The sequence below is a fragment of the Silurus meridionalis genome, chromosome 10, assembly GCF_014805685.1.
Source record: "Silurus meridionalis isolate SWU-2019-XX chromosome 10, ASM1480568v1, whole genome shotgun sequence".
Taxonomy (NCBI): domain Eukaryota; kingdom Metazoa; phylum Chordata; class Actinopteri; order Siluriformes; family Siluridae; genus Silurus; species Silurus meridionalis.
This window is the reverse complement of record NC_060893.1, coordinates 8744938-8763165: the sequence shown is the minus strand read 5'-3', so window position 1 is coordinate 8763165 and position 18228 is coordinate 8744938. Positions and strand designations below refer to the sequence as shown.

At 38.7% G+C, this 18228-nt stretch overlaps 1 protein-coding gene across 3 annotated transcripts in view; it reads left to right on the top strand.

Moving 5' to 3' along the window:
- Positions 1-18228, top strand: part of wwox (WW domain containing oxidoreductase) — a 177627-nt gene that overhangs the window by 141480 nt on the left and 17919 nt on the right. The window contains exon 9 of one of the 3 annotated variants that reach the window (XM_046859326.1): positions 3526-3546. The exons of 1 other annotated variant lie outside the window; for it this stretch is intronic. In XM_046859326.1, coding sequence (XP_046715282.1) covers positions 3526-3531 — 6 coding nt within the window. In that variant the 3' untranslated portion in view covers positions 3532-3546. Of the gene's footprint in view, positions 1-476; positions 639-3525; positions 3547-18228 lie in introns of those variants that run through there. One more of the 3 variants, XM_046859323.1, reaches the window with a different exon arrangement.

The following is an 18228-nucleotide window of genomic DNA, read 5'->3' as shown; positions in this document are numbered from 1 at the left end:
AAATTTTAGGTTTTTTTTTTTCGGATGTCTTCATATTATGTAAACACATAAGCATGATATCTAAGCGTCTACATAAATAGAGCTTCTGTATATTTTCAGTACAGCCTAGTCTACCTTTTATGTTGTGAGGAAGGCAGAGAGGGTGGGAAAAAGGAAACGAGAAGATAAATTAGACAGATGTGAACATGGCCTCTGAGGAATATAGTACAAGGACAACCACTGGTTTTGCCCTCCCTCTTCTGCCTTTGTGTGGGACAAAGAGACGTCTGGTGACTTTCACCTTTTTGCCAACACACTAAATGCAATCTAAATGTGTTTGTCTCTGACTCGTATGAGTGAATAAAATTATACACATAAAGCTCTAAAGCACACATGGCTTCTTTGTTTGGTTTGGAAAACAATGATCTAATGATACTCTTTCTGTGTTTTTGTTTTTCCATGCTGCTGGACATTGTGTTTTCTTCTTAAATACGCAGGTAAGATGTCCATCTTTCTCTTTGTACATGTTCACCAATCACAAAAACTCACCCAGACACTTTATTGTTTGGCAAAAAGTAAACACCACACACTTGTGTGGGGGGAGTGAATTTTTCTACACTCTCCTTATATTCCACATTAATTAGCCAAGCTGAGGAAAAAGCAAATTAACTGAAAAAGCAGTGAATGTTTTTCATAGCAGCCGGTTAAGCTCCTATTCTGGTAAAGTCCTTAAAATTGGGTGCTGTTTTAAGGATTAAGCCAATTAAACTTGTGTCTGAAGTAGTGATGTCTAGCCCAAGGATCCAAAGATGGTGTGTGTAAGAGAGAGAGAGTACACTATTGAACTCTTTTTTTGTCACAAGAAAATGAACAGAACTTCATGAAGTACAATTATCTCTTTTTAACCGACAAGCCGCTGTTCAGAGTAACAATCAGCGAACCAGACATTCTGTGTTTTATAGTGTAATAATATGTGGGGTACAGTCTGTAATTATAATCATATGTGAGATAATAATTACTGGGTTATATTCTATATTGTAACCATACATGGGGTATAATAAATATAATCATATGCGGGATATTTTACATATTATAATTATATTGTAATATTATTAATATAATATTATATATTGGGTACAGTCTGTATTATAATCATGTGATATATATATATATATATCATAACTGGGTTACCATACATGGGGTATATCATATGTGGGCTATAATATATATTAGAATCATATTTGGGGTATTTTATATATTATAATAATATGTGGTGTTCAGTCTGTATTATAATCATGTGTGGGTTATACTCTATATTGTGATCATATCTGAGGTATATTATAATGTATATTATGATCATATGTCGGGTGTTTTATATATTATAATGATATGTGGGGTATGCTCTATATTGTAATCATATGTGGGGTATATTGTATATTATGATCACATTTTGGGTATTTTATATATTATAATATTATATAATGATGAGGAAATGACATAATTGCCCAGCTCAGTGTCCCAGTGGCATCAACAAGCTTTCTTGTTCCCAGTCTTGTTCTTTTTTTTATCTACCCCCTACTACACCTCGTGTTTAAAACAACCAAAATAAGAGTCTTAGGGTTCAAAATATTTGTAAGGGTAATGTAAGAGTTAGGAATTTGCTATAGACAGAGCTTTAATATAGATAAATAAAACAATTAGATAGTGAAAGAAAGGGACAGAGAGAGAGAGAGAGAGAGAGAGAGAGAGAGAGAGAGAGAGAGAGAGAGAATGTGCATGCAGTTGTCTTCCTTTACCAGTTCGTGTATACTAGCAAATGAAGTCATCTAACTCGAAACTCTGGGCACTGGCACCATTAATGAGCACAACAGTGGACCATGCTGGACAGGCCTCTATACACACACTTACACTCTCAGCACACAAGGAAACCCCTCCTCTCAGCTACATATGCTCACACACCTGGTCCACATCGTTACCTGTTTACAAATGACCAGCAATTTTCTGCTTGGTTCAGCAGCAACTGTTCCTCCTCCCTGGTGCTATCATTAGGGTGTGAGAGCTCATGTTTGGTTATTATGCTTGTCTCTAGTGTTTTGTCCCTCTTGTTTTGTACACATAATCATGGCCTTTCTCTCCCTCTCTGGCACCTTTTCTGCTAAATTATGCACTCTGGGCCAGATTGCTCCAACCCAGCATTTGCATGCTCTATTTGGAGGGATTTGTTGTTTTATGGCATTCGTTGTTTTATTAACCCATGTGTAGTATTCCCATTTGTAATCCTCTGTCTGAACGATTCTCGGGCTAATTGAAATCCAGAGCAGTGAGGGCCGACTCTCGGTTCATAGATATTGCCTTTACAGCCCCGTGAACAGTATGAACAGTATGCTTCCTGTGTGAGAGTGACTGCTTTCTTTGAAGCGTCTCTGCGACGGGCGGACGGCTGCAGAACTAACAGGGACGGCGAGGTCGGCTTTCTCAGCACTCAGCGATGCGTGGTAAGAAAAAAGGGCCCGTGTGAAATATGGGTCCAGAACACAGGAACTGCTGAAGGTTGAAAGGGCACAACAACTTCATCACAATGTATAAGTGAGAGCTGTCAAACCAAAGTGAAGTTTATGTTGAACACCGAGATTGTGTGTGTTGTAATAGATCAAGCAACTTTCTAATGAACATGCTCACGTGGCAATGTCAGCTCGACCGCCAAAGCCTGATAAGGGCCGAAGCAGAGGATGATGGGTTTTATTTACCCAAGCATTGCACGGGTATATATTTTTCACTAATGATATATTATGATTAGCATATTTCATTCAGACACGTTTGCTTCAACTTTAACACTGATTTCTGCTGTGATATTTAAGGTCCTATTCTCTAGACAGATTCCCCCTTTTTTTTTTTTTTTTTTTTTAATGTTAGCAGTGTTGACAAATTACATCCAACTTTTGCAAATGATATGATCTGCTAATGCTGGAGTATTGAAGAAGAAATTAAATCAGATTGAATTCTAAAAATGTTGAACTCCGCTTGCTGCTGGTTTAAACGCAGATCCAATTAGTTCATAATGCAAATTTCAGCTAATTGCTTTTCCATTTCATTTCATGCTAGACTTGCAAGCAACACTTTGACAGTATTTGCACATCTGCTTAATTCTTGGGGACAAATCTTTAATCTTGAAGTTTTAAGTCGATCTCAAAAGACTGACACACCCAAGCTTTTAGCATGAGAGTGTTTCACATTACAGACACACACAACAGATACAGACAAAGCATTAATTTGTTAGGAAATCATAAATCTTAATTTAATACTTGCCTGTCTTGATATGTGTGTTTTTGATTTTTATCCTTTTTTTTTCACGCCTTTCATCGAGTGTTTTTGCACTCATCTTTCCAGCCTAAGGGGAAAAAGGAGGAAATGGCATGTCAATTTCAGGATAATGGTCTGGCTGTGAAGCTGCAGTGTTGAAGATTTATGCCAGAAATTAGGCAAATGTGATCAACTAGGCCTCCAGTTAATCTTCCGCGGCCTGACCATGTCCGCCTTTATCTGCAGGCATAATTAAAGACAACTGTTCGCCTGACAGAGCGCCTGAAGCCCCACTGGAATGATACTGGGGTTTAGTCTGCACCCCTGTCACTGTGATAGATGTTTATGTGGTGACACGCAGGATGAGAAGATTGTTTTAAACAGGTACACATTTAAGATCCCTGTGTGATTGGTTAGGGCCATTTGACTGATTAGATGTATACCGTGCTTTGAAAACTAATATTAGCTCGTTTATTAAGCTCAACTTGTTCAACTTGGGCCTAATCACTCATCCAGCTTGTGTTTTTATCAGTGGAGCGGCTCGAAAGCCATGACGCATCACTATCAGTTTATATACACCTATACATTCTGCTCTGATACACACACACACACACACACACACACACACACATGCATATATGTCAAACATTTCAGTTAACATTAGATATCTGCTAAATGACTGCAACCTAATTTGAGTGAATGAGTTCTTTTTTGACAGTAATTTTAAGTGGCTATTTATTTGACCTTTTTATATATATATATTGAGAGAGGTTGGAAAACTTAAGTCCTTTTTTCCTCCCATTGCTCCAGGATGGCCGGCCTTCCACTTTCCTGCATGACAGACTTGGGCAGTTATGTCAGCATAAAATGTGCAAGCTGTTTGGCGTGTGAGAAATGATAATAGTGTGCTTTTTAAGTGGTGTATCTCCCAAGAGCATAATGAAAACTCTGTTTTAATGCAGACCAAAGAAATGGAGCTGTGGGAAAAATGCTTGTATAGAAGGCTTTCAGTTCTTTCAATTCACACTTTCATTTCTTAATTTAGTTTTTGTTTTCTTTTTAGTTTTTTGCCAAATTTTTGCTAATCGCTCTGCATCACTGGTGCTTGTTTCCACCTTGTGATGAAATTTCGTTGGTGTGTTCAGGTGTCGGTGCTACAGTAACATTTATATATTTAAATATTACATTTTTAAAAGCAGTTGTTTGTTTTACTTGTTTAGTTTGGTAAATGTTAAATAAAACAACACTATAGGTATTTATTATATTTGCCTAATGTGTTGTTTTATTTAGCATATCTTCCCCTTTCCTTAGACTTAAAATAGAAATGTGAAAGACTTGGCGAAAGACTTCAAAAACTAAATAAAAAATACACATCTCAAGACAGGCAAGTACACTCGTCCCTTAATTTATCGCAGTTCAAATATCGCGGTCCCACTTAATCGCACATTTTAATTTGGCACATAACTATTTTGCGAATGGTCCCGATTTCAGTTTATCATAAGAAATGTGGATTTCTTCATCACCAGATTTAGTCAATGAAAATAGAGAATGCAGTGATGTGTATCTAAACTCTGCCCCTTTTTTGACATCATAGGACAGTTTAACCAATAAACAAGCAGAGAAACTATGCATAGGCTACGCTACAGTACTGTACTACAGTACTCACTCATGTGATATTTCTACAAATTTACACAAAATTCCTCTCACTATATTCACACTATAATGTTTTATGTGTGTGTTTCAAGAGTGTGGGAGGATGATTTCTGGCTTAAACAATAATAAAAAAAAAAAAGCATTTTTGGGGTGTTGTCGATTTATCGCGGAAATCCGTTTTTCGCGGTCGGATTTGACACATAACTACCGCGATAAACGGGGGACGACTGTATTACATTAACATTTATATAAAACAACACAATATGTATTTATTATTTGTATCTAAATTATATTGCATTCACTGTGCATTCTTTCATCTATCACTGATCATTCCTACAATTATACAGTCAGCCAATCATGTGGCAGCAGCTCAGCACATAAAATCATGTGGATACACATCAAGAGCTACAGACAGCTTTTAACATTAAAGATCAGAATGGGAAAAACATGATCTCTGCGGTTTTGACCATGGCATAGTTGTACACTGTTACGCAACAGTCTCTAGATATGTAACATAAAACTTCCAGTGAGTGAAAATGCTGTGGTCCGAAAGTCCTTGCTCAGGAGAGCTATGCATCTGAGAACAATGCCCAGACTGGTTTGCCCAGACTGACCCAGATGTTTTTTTTTCTCCTGTCAAACAAGAACCTGAATCTAAAGCTACAGTGGGCACAATCTCCAGTTTCAGTGAACTCTGTATGTGTATGATTGTATGCATTACGCTTCTACTGCATGACTAGCTGATTGAATAACTGCATGAATCAGCAATTAGTGTACTGGTGTTCCTAATAAAGTGGTTCCACGGTGAGCGTATATAATAATACAGTCTGCACTTTTCATAAATCCAGTCTGCAGTATGCTGTGTCTGTGGCAGGCTGATGTGCTCAATGGAGCCGTAAAACCTTTGGACCATTTAAACACTTAATTTATCAGAGTACAAATCTGTGCATTTGTATTCTGATAAATCTGAGAAACTAATGACTCGCTCTCCATTATGGACTAACTACATGCACACTGTACTGTCTCACTAGTAAGTCGAAGGGTTCCTCCTACATCCAACCTGACATTTTGGAAGAAAATAAGCCATGAGTGTCAAGTGTAAGAGAGCTGAAGTACACAGCTTCTTCACCTGTAATACACAGCTTCTTCGCCTGTAATACACAGCTTCTTCACATGTAATACACAGCTTCTTCGCCTGTAATACACAGCTTCTTCACATGTAATACACAGCTTCTTTACCTGTAATACACAGCTTCTTCACATGTAATACACAGCTTCTTCACACGTAATACACAGCTTCTTCACATGTAATACACAGCTTCTTTACCTGTAATACACAGCTTCTTCACATGTAATACACAGCTTCTTTACCTGTAATACACAGCTTCTTCACATGTAATACACAGCTTCTTCACATGTAATACACAGCTTCTTCACATGTAATACACAGCTTCTTTACCTGTAATACAGAGCTTCTTCACACGTAATACACAGCTTCTTCGCCTGTAATACACAGCTTCTTCACCTGTAATACACAGCTTCTTCGCCTGTAATACACAGCATCTTCACATGTAATACACAGCTTCTTCACATGTAATACACAGCTTCATCACACGTAATACACAGCTTCCTCACCTGTAATACACTTCTTCTTTGCCTGTAATACACAGCATCTTCGCCTGTAATACACAGCATCTTCACCTGTTATACACAGCTTCATCACACGTAATACACAGCTTCCTCACCTGTAATACAGCTTTCTTACCTGTAATACACAGCATCTTCACCTGTAGTACACAGCTTTTTCACACGTAATACACAGCTTCTTCACCTGTAATACACAGCTTTTTCACATGTAGTACACAGCTTCTTCGCATGTAATACACAGCTTCTTTACATGTAGTACACAGCTTCTTCACCTAATATACACAGCTTCTTCACATGTAGTACACATCATCTTCACCTGAAGTACACAGCTTCTTCATCTATAATACACAGCTTCTTTGTCTGAAGTAAACAGTTACTTCACTTGTAATACACATGTCTCTTTACATGAAGTAGAAAGATTATTTTGTTAAGGAAAGCATTTCAAAACAGTTAGGGCTTAAGAAAACAGTAGTGTGTGTGTGTGTGTGTGTGTGTGTGTGTGTGTGTGTGTGTGTGTGTGTGTGTGTGTGTGTCTGTATGTGTGAGGTGGGATGGGGTGCAGTCCGGCTAGTATGAGCAGCAGTGTATGATGTGATGTGCTTGATAGACATGCAGTCTGTGGTGATGAGAGACTGAAGATGGAGCAGCTGGAGGCGTTTGGTGTCAGTCGTTTATTAAAAGTGACACTGAGGCTCAGAGTCAGGAACATTGAGGCATTTTTAAATTGAGGCATAGTGGCTGTCTCTCTGAACAGTCTCTCTGTCACACACACACACACGCAGAGCACTGCTGCAGCAATCACATCACCATATCAATGCAGCATTATCACAAACTACTACTTGGACATTTGCCTGTACTACCTCAGCGCTTCATCCTGGTGTATGCAGATGTGCAAGATGTGGATGTGTGGCTGTATAAAAGAGACTGTGTGCGTATGTGTTTTGTGTGTGTGTGTTTGTGTGTGTGTGTGTGTGTGTGTGTGTGTGTGTGTGTGTGTGTGTGTGTGTGTGTGTTAATATTGCTATTATCAGTGAGATTGAAATAATTTACCCATTTCTACACTCTAAGCCGTTTCTACTCACTTTATCTATCTTTTATATTAGACACAGTGTCGTGTTGTAAAGGGAATGTAGTTTGAGCAGAACAGAGGTTAACTGAGTTGAATATATTGAATGTGGAGTTGTGAAAATGAAGGAACGCTTTGAGTACATTCCGTGAATTCTATAGTAAGAAAAATCATCTGGTTCAACGCAGACCTTCAAATTAAAGGTTTACAACCTCAGATAAGCCAAAATGGAAAACCCATTTGTGAAAAACTGAGTACACCTTTACAATTTCCATAGAATTTAAGAGGCTAAGTAACAATCAGGTACTTCTAAGTAAATTTTCTTGATTAATTGATCAGCACATGTGACCAGCTCTATAAAAGCCAGAGTTTCAGCAGTATGCAGGGCTCATGCAATAGGACACTGATCCCAAGCACACCAGCAAATCTACAAACAAAAAGGCTGAAAAAGAGCAAAATCAAGGTGTTGCAAAGAACCAGAGCTCAACCTGAGTGAAATGCTGTAGCGGGACATTAAGAGAGCCGTGCATAAACAAATGCCCCTAAGCCTCAATGACCTGAAGCAACATTGTAAAGAAGAGTGAACCAGAATTCCTTCACAATCATGTAAGAGACTGATAAAATCATACAAAACATAAATACTTCAGGTTAAAATGTAAAAATAAATAGTGACACAGTGTAATATGGCATCAGTTGAATCAATTTGATGTTTATCTAAAGCTGTATTTAGCAAATTCTAAGACCTGATAAGGACCAGATGATTTCATGTCCTGATGAGTAAAACCCAAAAATGTAAAGAGGGTGTACTTTTATTTTTATTTTCACACGTATATGTGTACATGTAAGGATAAGGGTTTACATGTGTTCCTCATCTCCACCAGTCCACGGCTCTTGTGTGTATCTTCAGATTCATCAGCACTGAAAATAAATCAAATTAACCTCAAGCCCACAGACAGTCAAGAGCAAATGAGAGGAAAGGAAGAGATTATGCAGATTGAGATGATGAAGCGAGCCAATATGGACTTTTTCCCCCTTATCTAAAGTTTATATATATATATATATATATATATATATATATATATATATATATATATATATATATATATATATATATAAAATTGCAGATAATGTGCATAATATGTCATTTATTCATTATGGAGCAGAAGTAAGGGAGTGAGAGGGGCTGGCAGTGTGCTGACTGGAGCTCTGCCTCTTCTTCTCTCTCATCTCTTATCTTTGTGACATTGCAATAGCAGAGTTTTACAGCCTGGAGTAATAGGATAACGCACAGTGCTGCCTGATCGGCCCATCACAGACACACTTACATTTCCACCTCTTTAACCGTGAGGGATTTTGGCTTTCAGCATGCCTCACACCTGGCCAGGGAGAGCAGCTTTTAGGGGCAAGATCATGGGTTGATGTGTTGATCATTTCAGTTTGGCGTAATTTTGGCTTTTGGCTTTAGAACTTATATAAATCATATACAAGTGTTTGACTTGTTGACTGAAGCCTTGGCATTGACTTTACAGACTTAGAGGGAGAAAAATCAGATATTGGATAACACACACACACACATATACACACATATACACACACACACACACACACACACACATATACACACACACACTGTGTCGATTTGTATCTCCTACTGCTTTGCTTTCTCACTTTCACTCCCCTTCTCTTCTTTCCGTTGCCTTCATCCATCTCTCTTGTGGAGAGAAGGATGGCTGATGGATGGATAGCATGGCACAGGGTCATTCCTCACTCAGCCCCTCCTCTCTCTGTGTATCACTCACGATACAGACAGAGCGAGAGAGCGAGTAAGACGGAGAGGGGAACTGAGAAAGCGAGAGAGAGAGAGAGTGAGAGTGAGACAGTGATGGATATGTGCAAGACGCTAAATAAGAGCACTGTAAAGTCACTGATAGTTTGAATGAATTTGGGAGCCCGTGTCCCGTAACATATCCTTTAGATTTAAACCATGCCAGAGCAGCAAATCAATCAGACATGTACATGCTTTACAGAATACAAGCAGACCTCTGCTCTGTTGCACTCCACACTTAAAGGAATATTTTCTTAAACCTAATCTCTAACCACCACATCTGTAGCTTTAGGGGTAATAGTCAGAGACAGCGGAGACTTTCAGCAGAGTAAGGAGCAGGACATTTTTTGGTGAGCTAGTTAGTTAGCATAAACTTTCACTGCAAGAGGGTTTCGAGTCAATATATCTTCTGTTGTCTTGACGCAGGGAAATAGTTACAATCGCAGTAATTACATTTATTTTACAAATGTCGTAAATGGAGATTAGGTCTAAAGCTTTGAAGCATTCTATGAAAAGAGACCTCTTTCTAAAACAGTGGAAAAAGAATTGCCTGCATATGAGAGAGAGACAGAGAGAGAGAGAGAGAGAGAGAGAGTGTGTGTAAGAGGGAGAAGTAAGAGAGAGAGAAGGGCTCTAATGACTTCACAGGCCATTAGTCTCTCTGTGTGCTCTGTCACACCTCATTATCCACACACACACACACCCCCACACACACATACACACAAACACCGTACTGAAGCAGCAGACTGGAACACAAAATTTACACAGCTACAAACTCAAGTCTTTCTCTTACCCTCCTATGCAAGAGTGTGAGATGGAAAGGTCAGGAGGTCGCTTGTGTGCTCATTCGTCTAGTCAAATTCTCTAATCGAGTTTGCACTAGAGCATCATAATACTGTACATTTCAGCCCGTGTATTTGCTACCTCGCAATGCTGTGCTGTTTTTTTTCCTTTCGTGTATCTACACTTCCACCCTTGCAGCGGGTAACACTTTAATAGGGCTAAGGCGAGTGAACTCGCTAGTGACTCGGCTCACCGAGCGCTTTACACTTACATCAATTGCGTTAAGTGCAAGGGCCATTTTATTACCGCCGTTAAACATGCCTTAGCAATTTCTGACAAACAACAAATATCTAAAGTTAATCCATCAAGAAACTATAAACAAATGAACAGGGAGGGGGAATTCATGACTCGCGTAGCCATGGAGCGTGATTATTTGTGTGTTCTGGTGCCGCTTGTACTCCCAGCTCTGCCCTGAGCTACATGGCATCCATTAGGCGCTTCTGTAAACAGTGGGCCCTGGTGGACTCTGCAGCATGGGCCTTTTAAAAAATATGATCTTTTCTGCTGCGTTTGGCGCGACCTTCCACAGCCCAGCGGGGTAATGTAATCATGGGCAGGCAAGCATGCCTGTCAAAGCCATGTAAACTGGATAATAAATGCAGGCAACATTAACATGTCTAATGCTTCACGAGCACATAGACAAACTGTGCCTATATTCACTTTTCTGAGATACTTTCAAATAAGTGCGATTGTGTGCATGTATAATGAACGGTTTCTAGAAAGTCTAGAAATGATCTAGTTTCCTGTTTATTTTATTTTTTTTGAACATCCGATATTTAGTTTATACAATTATTTAAATGTCAAGAATTGCATCATCAGTACAATCCAGCACAACATTATTCTTAAAGGAAAAGTCTAGTTTAAAACAATATTTTTGCATCATATTTGTGAGGTGCTTCTAGTGCTTGTTGTTTGGTTGCTCTATGCTCTAAGTGTCTTTGTTACTCCTTGAATATGAATATGAAAAATAAAATATTATATAATATTGTTTTTTTTCTTTAAAGCAGCATATAGGTCTATTTTAACTTTGTGATCCAGAGTCCTGTATCACAGGTGATCCAGAGTCATTATCCAGAGCATTTGGCAGACGTCCTTATCCAGAGTGATCATAGCTAGTGCAGTTATAGTGGCTTTTATAAGGAGAACAATTTTACACAGTTTCAAATATAAGGGAATTTGTGCTGGCTCAGTGGTTAAAATGTTGATCAGAAGGTTGTGAGTTCAAATCCCACCACGACTAATCAGACACTGCTGGGCCCTTATGCAAGGCCCTTAACCCTCAACTGCTCATTTGTATGAATGAGATAATTGAATGTAGCTCTGGATAAGGACGTCTGCCAAATGACTTGCAGTTGGCTTCTAAAAAAATGACTAAGAGCAACTTCCTTGCAGCTTGGATCATTTTGTGGCAGAATTCAGCATCATATTAATAAGAAATCCAACAATGATGTTCTGTTAAAGTAGAGCGTACGGATGACCAAGTGTTAAATCTCTCTAGAATTAATGTCAAAGACTAGTTGTATGGCTGTTTGAGAAATAAAGCAAAACGTTTCTTCTTCTTCTTCTTATTATTATTTCAGCTTGTCCCATTTGGACGTTTACGGAAGTTAATATAGACCTATGTGCTGCTTTTAAAAAAATTCAGAATCTATAATATTATATAATATATATTTATTTTATTTTATTTTAAGATATTTTCAGTGCACTACATTCATATTGCCATCAACTCTAACTCCATATCACGTATACGTCATTAAACGGGGGGGGGGACAGGTGGAACTCAAAAATGTGGTGTTTGTACAGTGGGGAAAACAATTAATCTCCTGCTGATTTTGTAAGATTTTACCCCATACAAAGAAATTAACAGTCTAGAATGTTTATAGTAGGTTTTTTTGGTTGAGCTGTTTCTTTGCTAAGAGTACAGGAAGGCTTCACCACATAAACAGGGTCTTGCACTGTAGAATCTTGGATGAGAACCTCCTGACCTCAGCCAGAACACTGAAGATGGGTCATGGACGGGTCTTCCAGCATGACAATGACCAAAAACATGGGGCCAAGGCAGCAATCTGATGCTCTTGTAGCCCATTTCAGCCTTGTGCAGGTCTACAATCATGTCTCTGATGTCCTTTGACAGCTCTCTGGTCTTTCCCATGGTGGTGGAGAGGTTGGAATGGAAGAAGTTGAGTCTGTGACTGGTGTCTTTTATAAACATAACGAGTTAATATTAGGAGTTCTTTCGTAAAGGTACAGGACCAATCTGGGTGAGTCAGGATTCTTGCTGGTTGTTATGGGATCAAAATACTTATTTCACTTAATCAAATACAAATAAATGTGTATATATATATATATATATATATATATATATATATATATATATATATATATATATATATATATACAGGAGTGCAGAATTATTAGGCAAATGAGTATTTTGACCACATCATCCTCGTTATGCATGTTGTCTTACTCCAAGCTGTATAGGCTGGAAAGCCTACTACCAATTAAGCATATTAGGTGATGTGCATCTCTGTAATGAGAAGGGTGTGGTCTAATGACATCAACACCCTATATCAGGTGTGCATAATTATTAGGCAACTTCCTTTCCTTTGGCAAAATGGGTCAAAAGAAGGACTTGACAGGCTCAGAAAAGTCAAAAATAGTGAGATATATTGCAGAGGATGCAGCAGTCTTAAAATAGCCAAGCTTCTGAAGCGTGATCATCGAACAATCAAGCGTTTCATTCAAAATAGTCGACAGGGTCGCAAGAAGCGTGTGGAAAACCAAGGCGCAAAATAACTGCCCGTGAACTGAGAAAAGTCAAGCGTGCAGCTGCCAAGATGCCACTTGCCACCAGTTTGGCCATATTTCAGAGCTGCAACATCACTGGGTGCCCAAAAGCACAAGGTGTGCAATACTCAGAGACATGGCCAAGGTAAGAAAGGCAGAAAGTCGACCACCACTGAACAAGACACACAAGCTGAAAGCGTCAAGACTGGGCCAAGAAATATCTCAAGACTGATTTTTCTAAGGTTTTATGGACTGATGAAATGAGAGTGAGTCTTGATGGGCCAGATGGATGGGCCCGTGGCTGGATTGGTAAAGGGCAGAGAGCTCCAGTCCGACTCAGGCGCCAGCAAGGTGGAGGTGGAGTACTGGTTTGGGCTGGTATCATCAAAGATGAGCTTGTGGGGCCTTTTCGGGTTGAGGATGGAGTCAAGCTGAACTCCCAGTCCTACTGCCAGTTTCTGGAAGACACCTTCTTCAAGCAGTGGTACAGGAAGAAGTCTGCATCCTTCAAGAAAAACATGATTTTCATGCAGGACAATGCTCCATCACACCGTCCAAGTACTCCACAGCGTGGCTGGCAAGAAAGGGTATAAAAGAAGAAAATCTAATGATATGGCCTCCTTGTTCACCTGATCTGAACCCCATTGAGAACCTGTGGTCCATCATCAAATGTGCGATTTACAAGGAGGAAAACAGTACACCTCTCTGAACAGTGTCTGGGAGGCTGTGGTTGCTGCTGCACGCAATGTTGATGGTGAACAGATCAAAACACTGACAGAATCCATGGATGGCAGGCTTTTGAGTGTCCTTGCAAAGAAAGGTGGCTATATTGGTCACTGATTTGTTTTTGTTTGGTTTTGAATGTCAGACATGTATATTTGTGAATGTTGAGATGTTATATTGGTTTCACTGGTAAAAATAAATAATTGAAATGGGTATGAATTTGTTTTTTGTTAAGTTGCCTAATAATTATGCACAGTAATAGTCACCTGCACACACAGATATCCCCCTAAAATAGCTAAAACTAAAACTACTTCCAAAAATATTCAGCTTTGATATTAATGAGTTTTTGTGTTCATTGAGAACATGGTTGTTGTTCAAATTAATCCTCAAATAAAATTAATCCTCAAAAATACAACTTGCCTAATAATTCTGCACTCCCTGTGTATATATATATATATATATATATATATATATATATATATATATATATATATATATATATATATATATATATATATATATTCTGTCTGTTAAAATACATCTCTGTATATTTCTCTGTATATTTCTTTGTTAGGGGGAAACTCAGAAAATCAGCAGGGGATCAAATAATTATTTCCCCCACTGGATTAGTATCACATGAGGCAATTTATGTAACAAATCACAAACAAGCATTGCTCCAAGCCCCACCCCTTAGTACCATAAGGTCTTGTTGGTCTTGTGTTGCTAACAGTGTAGTGGGGAAGAAACCCGGAGAGGAAATATGTGCTGTGTGTTGAGGATATATCAGTTCTGCCATGAGTCTTAATGATAACGCTGTGTGTGTGCTTGTGTGTGGCGCTTCTGCCCATTTCTGTATAACACGGGGAAAAATCTGCTCTGACAAATACTAGGCCTTTTTACTATTGTTCATAAGCCATAGACACACACACACACACACACACACACACACACACACACACACACACACACACACACCCCTTGAGTGCATTGTTAAGACAGGAGCAGGACATAATCTGATTCTTACCTTTCTGTTTTTATGTCATCGAGTGTGAGAGCAATGCAGTGTGAGAGTCCCCTGTACTATTCACACAACATATTCAAATCTAATTATGCAGATTCTCTCTTTCTGTCTCTCCTGACTGTGTGTGTGTGTGTGTGTGTGTGTGTGTGTGTGTGTGTGTGTGTACAGGCGCTCTGTGTGATGGAGAGTAGGCGGCAGAGGTGAAGGTGTAATTGTGAGGTAAAGGCGGAGCTTTGACAGTGATTACCGCCGTTAATTGGAGGGAAGGGGCGGCTGGAGGTGGGAGGTTTACCATCAAGCCGAGCCTGTTTTAATGAGTTTGTTTAGGGGGAGGTGAAGAAAGAATCGAACCCCAGAGTGAGACAGCAAACAAATCTCTGTGCTTCACTTTTCTACCCTGATCAGCTGCAGTGCATAAAGACACTAATGAAATCAGTACATTGGTTTAACACCATTCTTTATTTGCAAAAAAAAAAAAAAAAAGATCATAAGCTCTTCAGTCTTCACATCTTCTTCACTCCTGGGCTCTTTCAGTTATGGAAAGGCTTCTCCAGACCTTCCTTTTCTGCAGTTATTTCTTCAGATTAACATTTCTGCACTGTAATAAGGCTGAGGTTGACCTGCCTCTCCTTGGGCCATGAATGGTAATGTGGTGAGGTGTGGTGAGGGATGGAGTAAAGAGAGGTCACTCTGAGCCTGAGGGGACATCGAGAGCAGGGTTAAGGCACACACTAATGGGCTTTTCCTGCTCTCCACTTAACTTTAAAGAGGCATGTACGTACCGAAACAAATCCTATTTATATTTCCCTTTATTCCAAAAACTCCAATTTACACACAGGTGGCATTTGGTTACTTACAGTATGTATGTTATAGTAGGATTGTAGGAGGATAAATGTCTGAAGTTCATATTCCCATAGACTTTGAATAGATATTCTGCACAAGACCTCCAGCATAGACCACAGCATAGACCACATTTCTTTGAAAAATGAACAAGAAATTAACTGATTAAAAACAGATTGTAATGTCCGATTAGCACCTTGTCACAGTGAGTAGCTGTTGATGTATTCAGTGATGATATTCATGATATGCTTACAAAAGATAATATAGAAGTTGTGACATCACATTGTATAGCCTACCTCTGCGTTTTACTCGGAAACTCTAATAACGGACTTGTCACTTGTCATTGGATAAGATGCTGATGTGATCTGCTAGAACGTCTATTTTTAAGTTAGTTTCATGTCTCTACAAGATACAGATTGTCTGTCTGTTTGTCTGAGATTTAATTTTTGAAGAATTTAGGTGGAATTTACATTGTATGATGAATTCTTATGATTGAGTTGAGTTGAGGCACAGGGTTGCATTACAGACAAATGTCTTAAATAGCTTTTAATTGGATTTAAAGTTCAGGTTTGAAGTTCTTTAAGGGTATTTACAGCCATGCAAATTGTAGACAAATGAGATGGACTACTATTTACTGCTGGAAGGTCATGATGAAAACCTCGTCAAAACTAAACATTGTTTATTTGCTTATATTATTCTAAGATGTTCTATACATATAATACTTGCATTGTATAGTAGACAATATTTTCCTTCAAGTTCTAAATCCCTTATTCTTCTTCATATTAACCAACAAACCTCACCTTGGCTTTCTCCTTAATTCTACTGTTCTTAGAGTTCTCATACATCATTATGCAGATCAAAGCTCAGGAACCTTTTTCCGTCCCGATCCATTACTAATAACCTCTAAAGACGATGATGAAACTCCTGAACAAACGTTTCACACTTCATGCCTTTATACAAAAACCATGTCAGATGAGGGCTCAATGAATTTCAGGGTCGGGTCGGATTTGTTTCTGTTAGACTGACAGTGCTCTTATCCTCCATTTGTCGTTTAAAAAGAGTACAAACTACCTGATCATTAGGCCAGCAGTGATTGTTATTAATGCTGCCTTGAAAGGGCAGATGACGTGCTTTGATATGGGCTGATGAAAGCATGGAGAGTTCCTCTGGGACTGGCTGTCTGGATCTTGTATGAAAGACGAGGGCCTGCTGGAGGACCTGAGCCAAACTCATCAAACTGTTCAGATTAAGGCTGGCAATGGTCTGGAAGTGCACTTGAGTTGGCATGCAACAGCACTGAAACATTTTAGGGAAAGACTTAAGTTGGCAAAAGAGGAAGTGGAAGTCTTCATTTAGAGACATCAAATAACTTGCATCTGATAACATTTTTTAGACTCATCATGTTTTAGCGTGTAGGATTTGTTTTTATTGTACATGCACAGATAAAATGCTTAATCAAAGGCATTTACTGTAGCTATAAAAACATGATCACGCTATCAATGCTCAATGTCTCTCTGTAGCTCCTGTCTCTGCTTCAATCTTGCTGTATTAATAAGAACAAGAATTAGGTGCGATCGGAAAGGTTGCTCCCTGAACCCATTTCTCAGTATTAATAATGCAGAATGTTTTTAATGAAGGAATACATTTTCTCTCCTGTGCTTAATCTCGGTATTAAGGTGAGGGCCTTTCTGACTAATGGAGGCTATAAAGACAAAGAAAGGTTACAGTGCTAATAGACTAATCCCAATTATCAGGGGCACTTTGCAAAACCTTTCTATGCAAACCACATATTTTTTACACAGACCCACCATCCCACTCTAAACCTGAGAGAACTTTCTAGTGGGAATCTCAACACCAGCTCTCAAGAAAGGAACAGAATTTAGCATTAGTATAATAATACTACACTATATAGAGGAAAAAGGTTTCAGGACACCTGACCTTTTGAGTTGTATGTGTTTTTTTCCCAAACCTTTACCACAAATTTAGAGGCACACGATTATATAGGATGTCTCTGGATGTGGTAGCATTATATTTTCCCTTTACTTGAGCTAAGAGCCATTGTTTTCATGGGTTTGGCCTGCTTTAGAGCTCTGATCTCAAAGTTATTTAACACTTTTGTGATGAATTGGAACTCTGACTGGACTCCAGGCCTCCTCAACCTACAGTACATCAGTACCTGACTTTACTAAAGCCCTTATTGCTGAATGGGGACAAATCTCCACAAGCACATTCCAAATGTAGTGTAACATCTTTCCAGAACATTGGGGGTTATTAAGATATATAGATATAGATATAGATATACATACATACATACATACATACATACATACATAAATATGTTCCAACTAATTAGTAAATAACAAGCTATTGTGATATGTGGCTACAATTTTGCAATCCAATTCAACAACTCCAAAAAGTAATACTAGTAATAATATAATAGTAATAGTTTAATAATTTTATAAATATGGTGATGAAAGTACCCTGATTTGTACTTTAAGCTTAATGTCTGTAGCTTTGGTTCCAGATTAACTCTTGATTTATAAT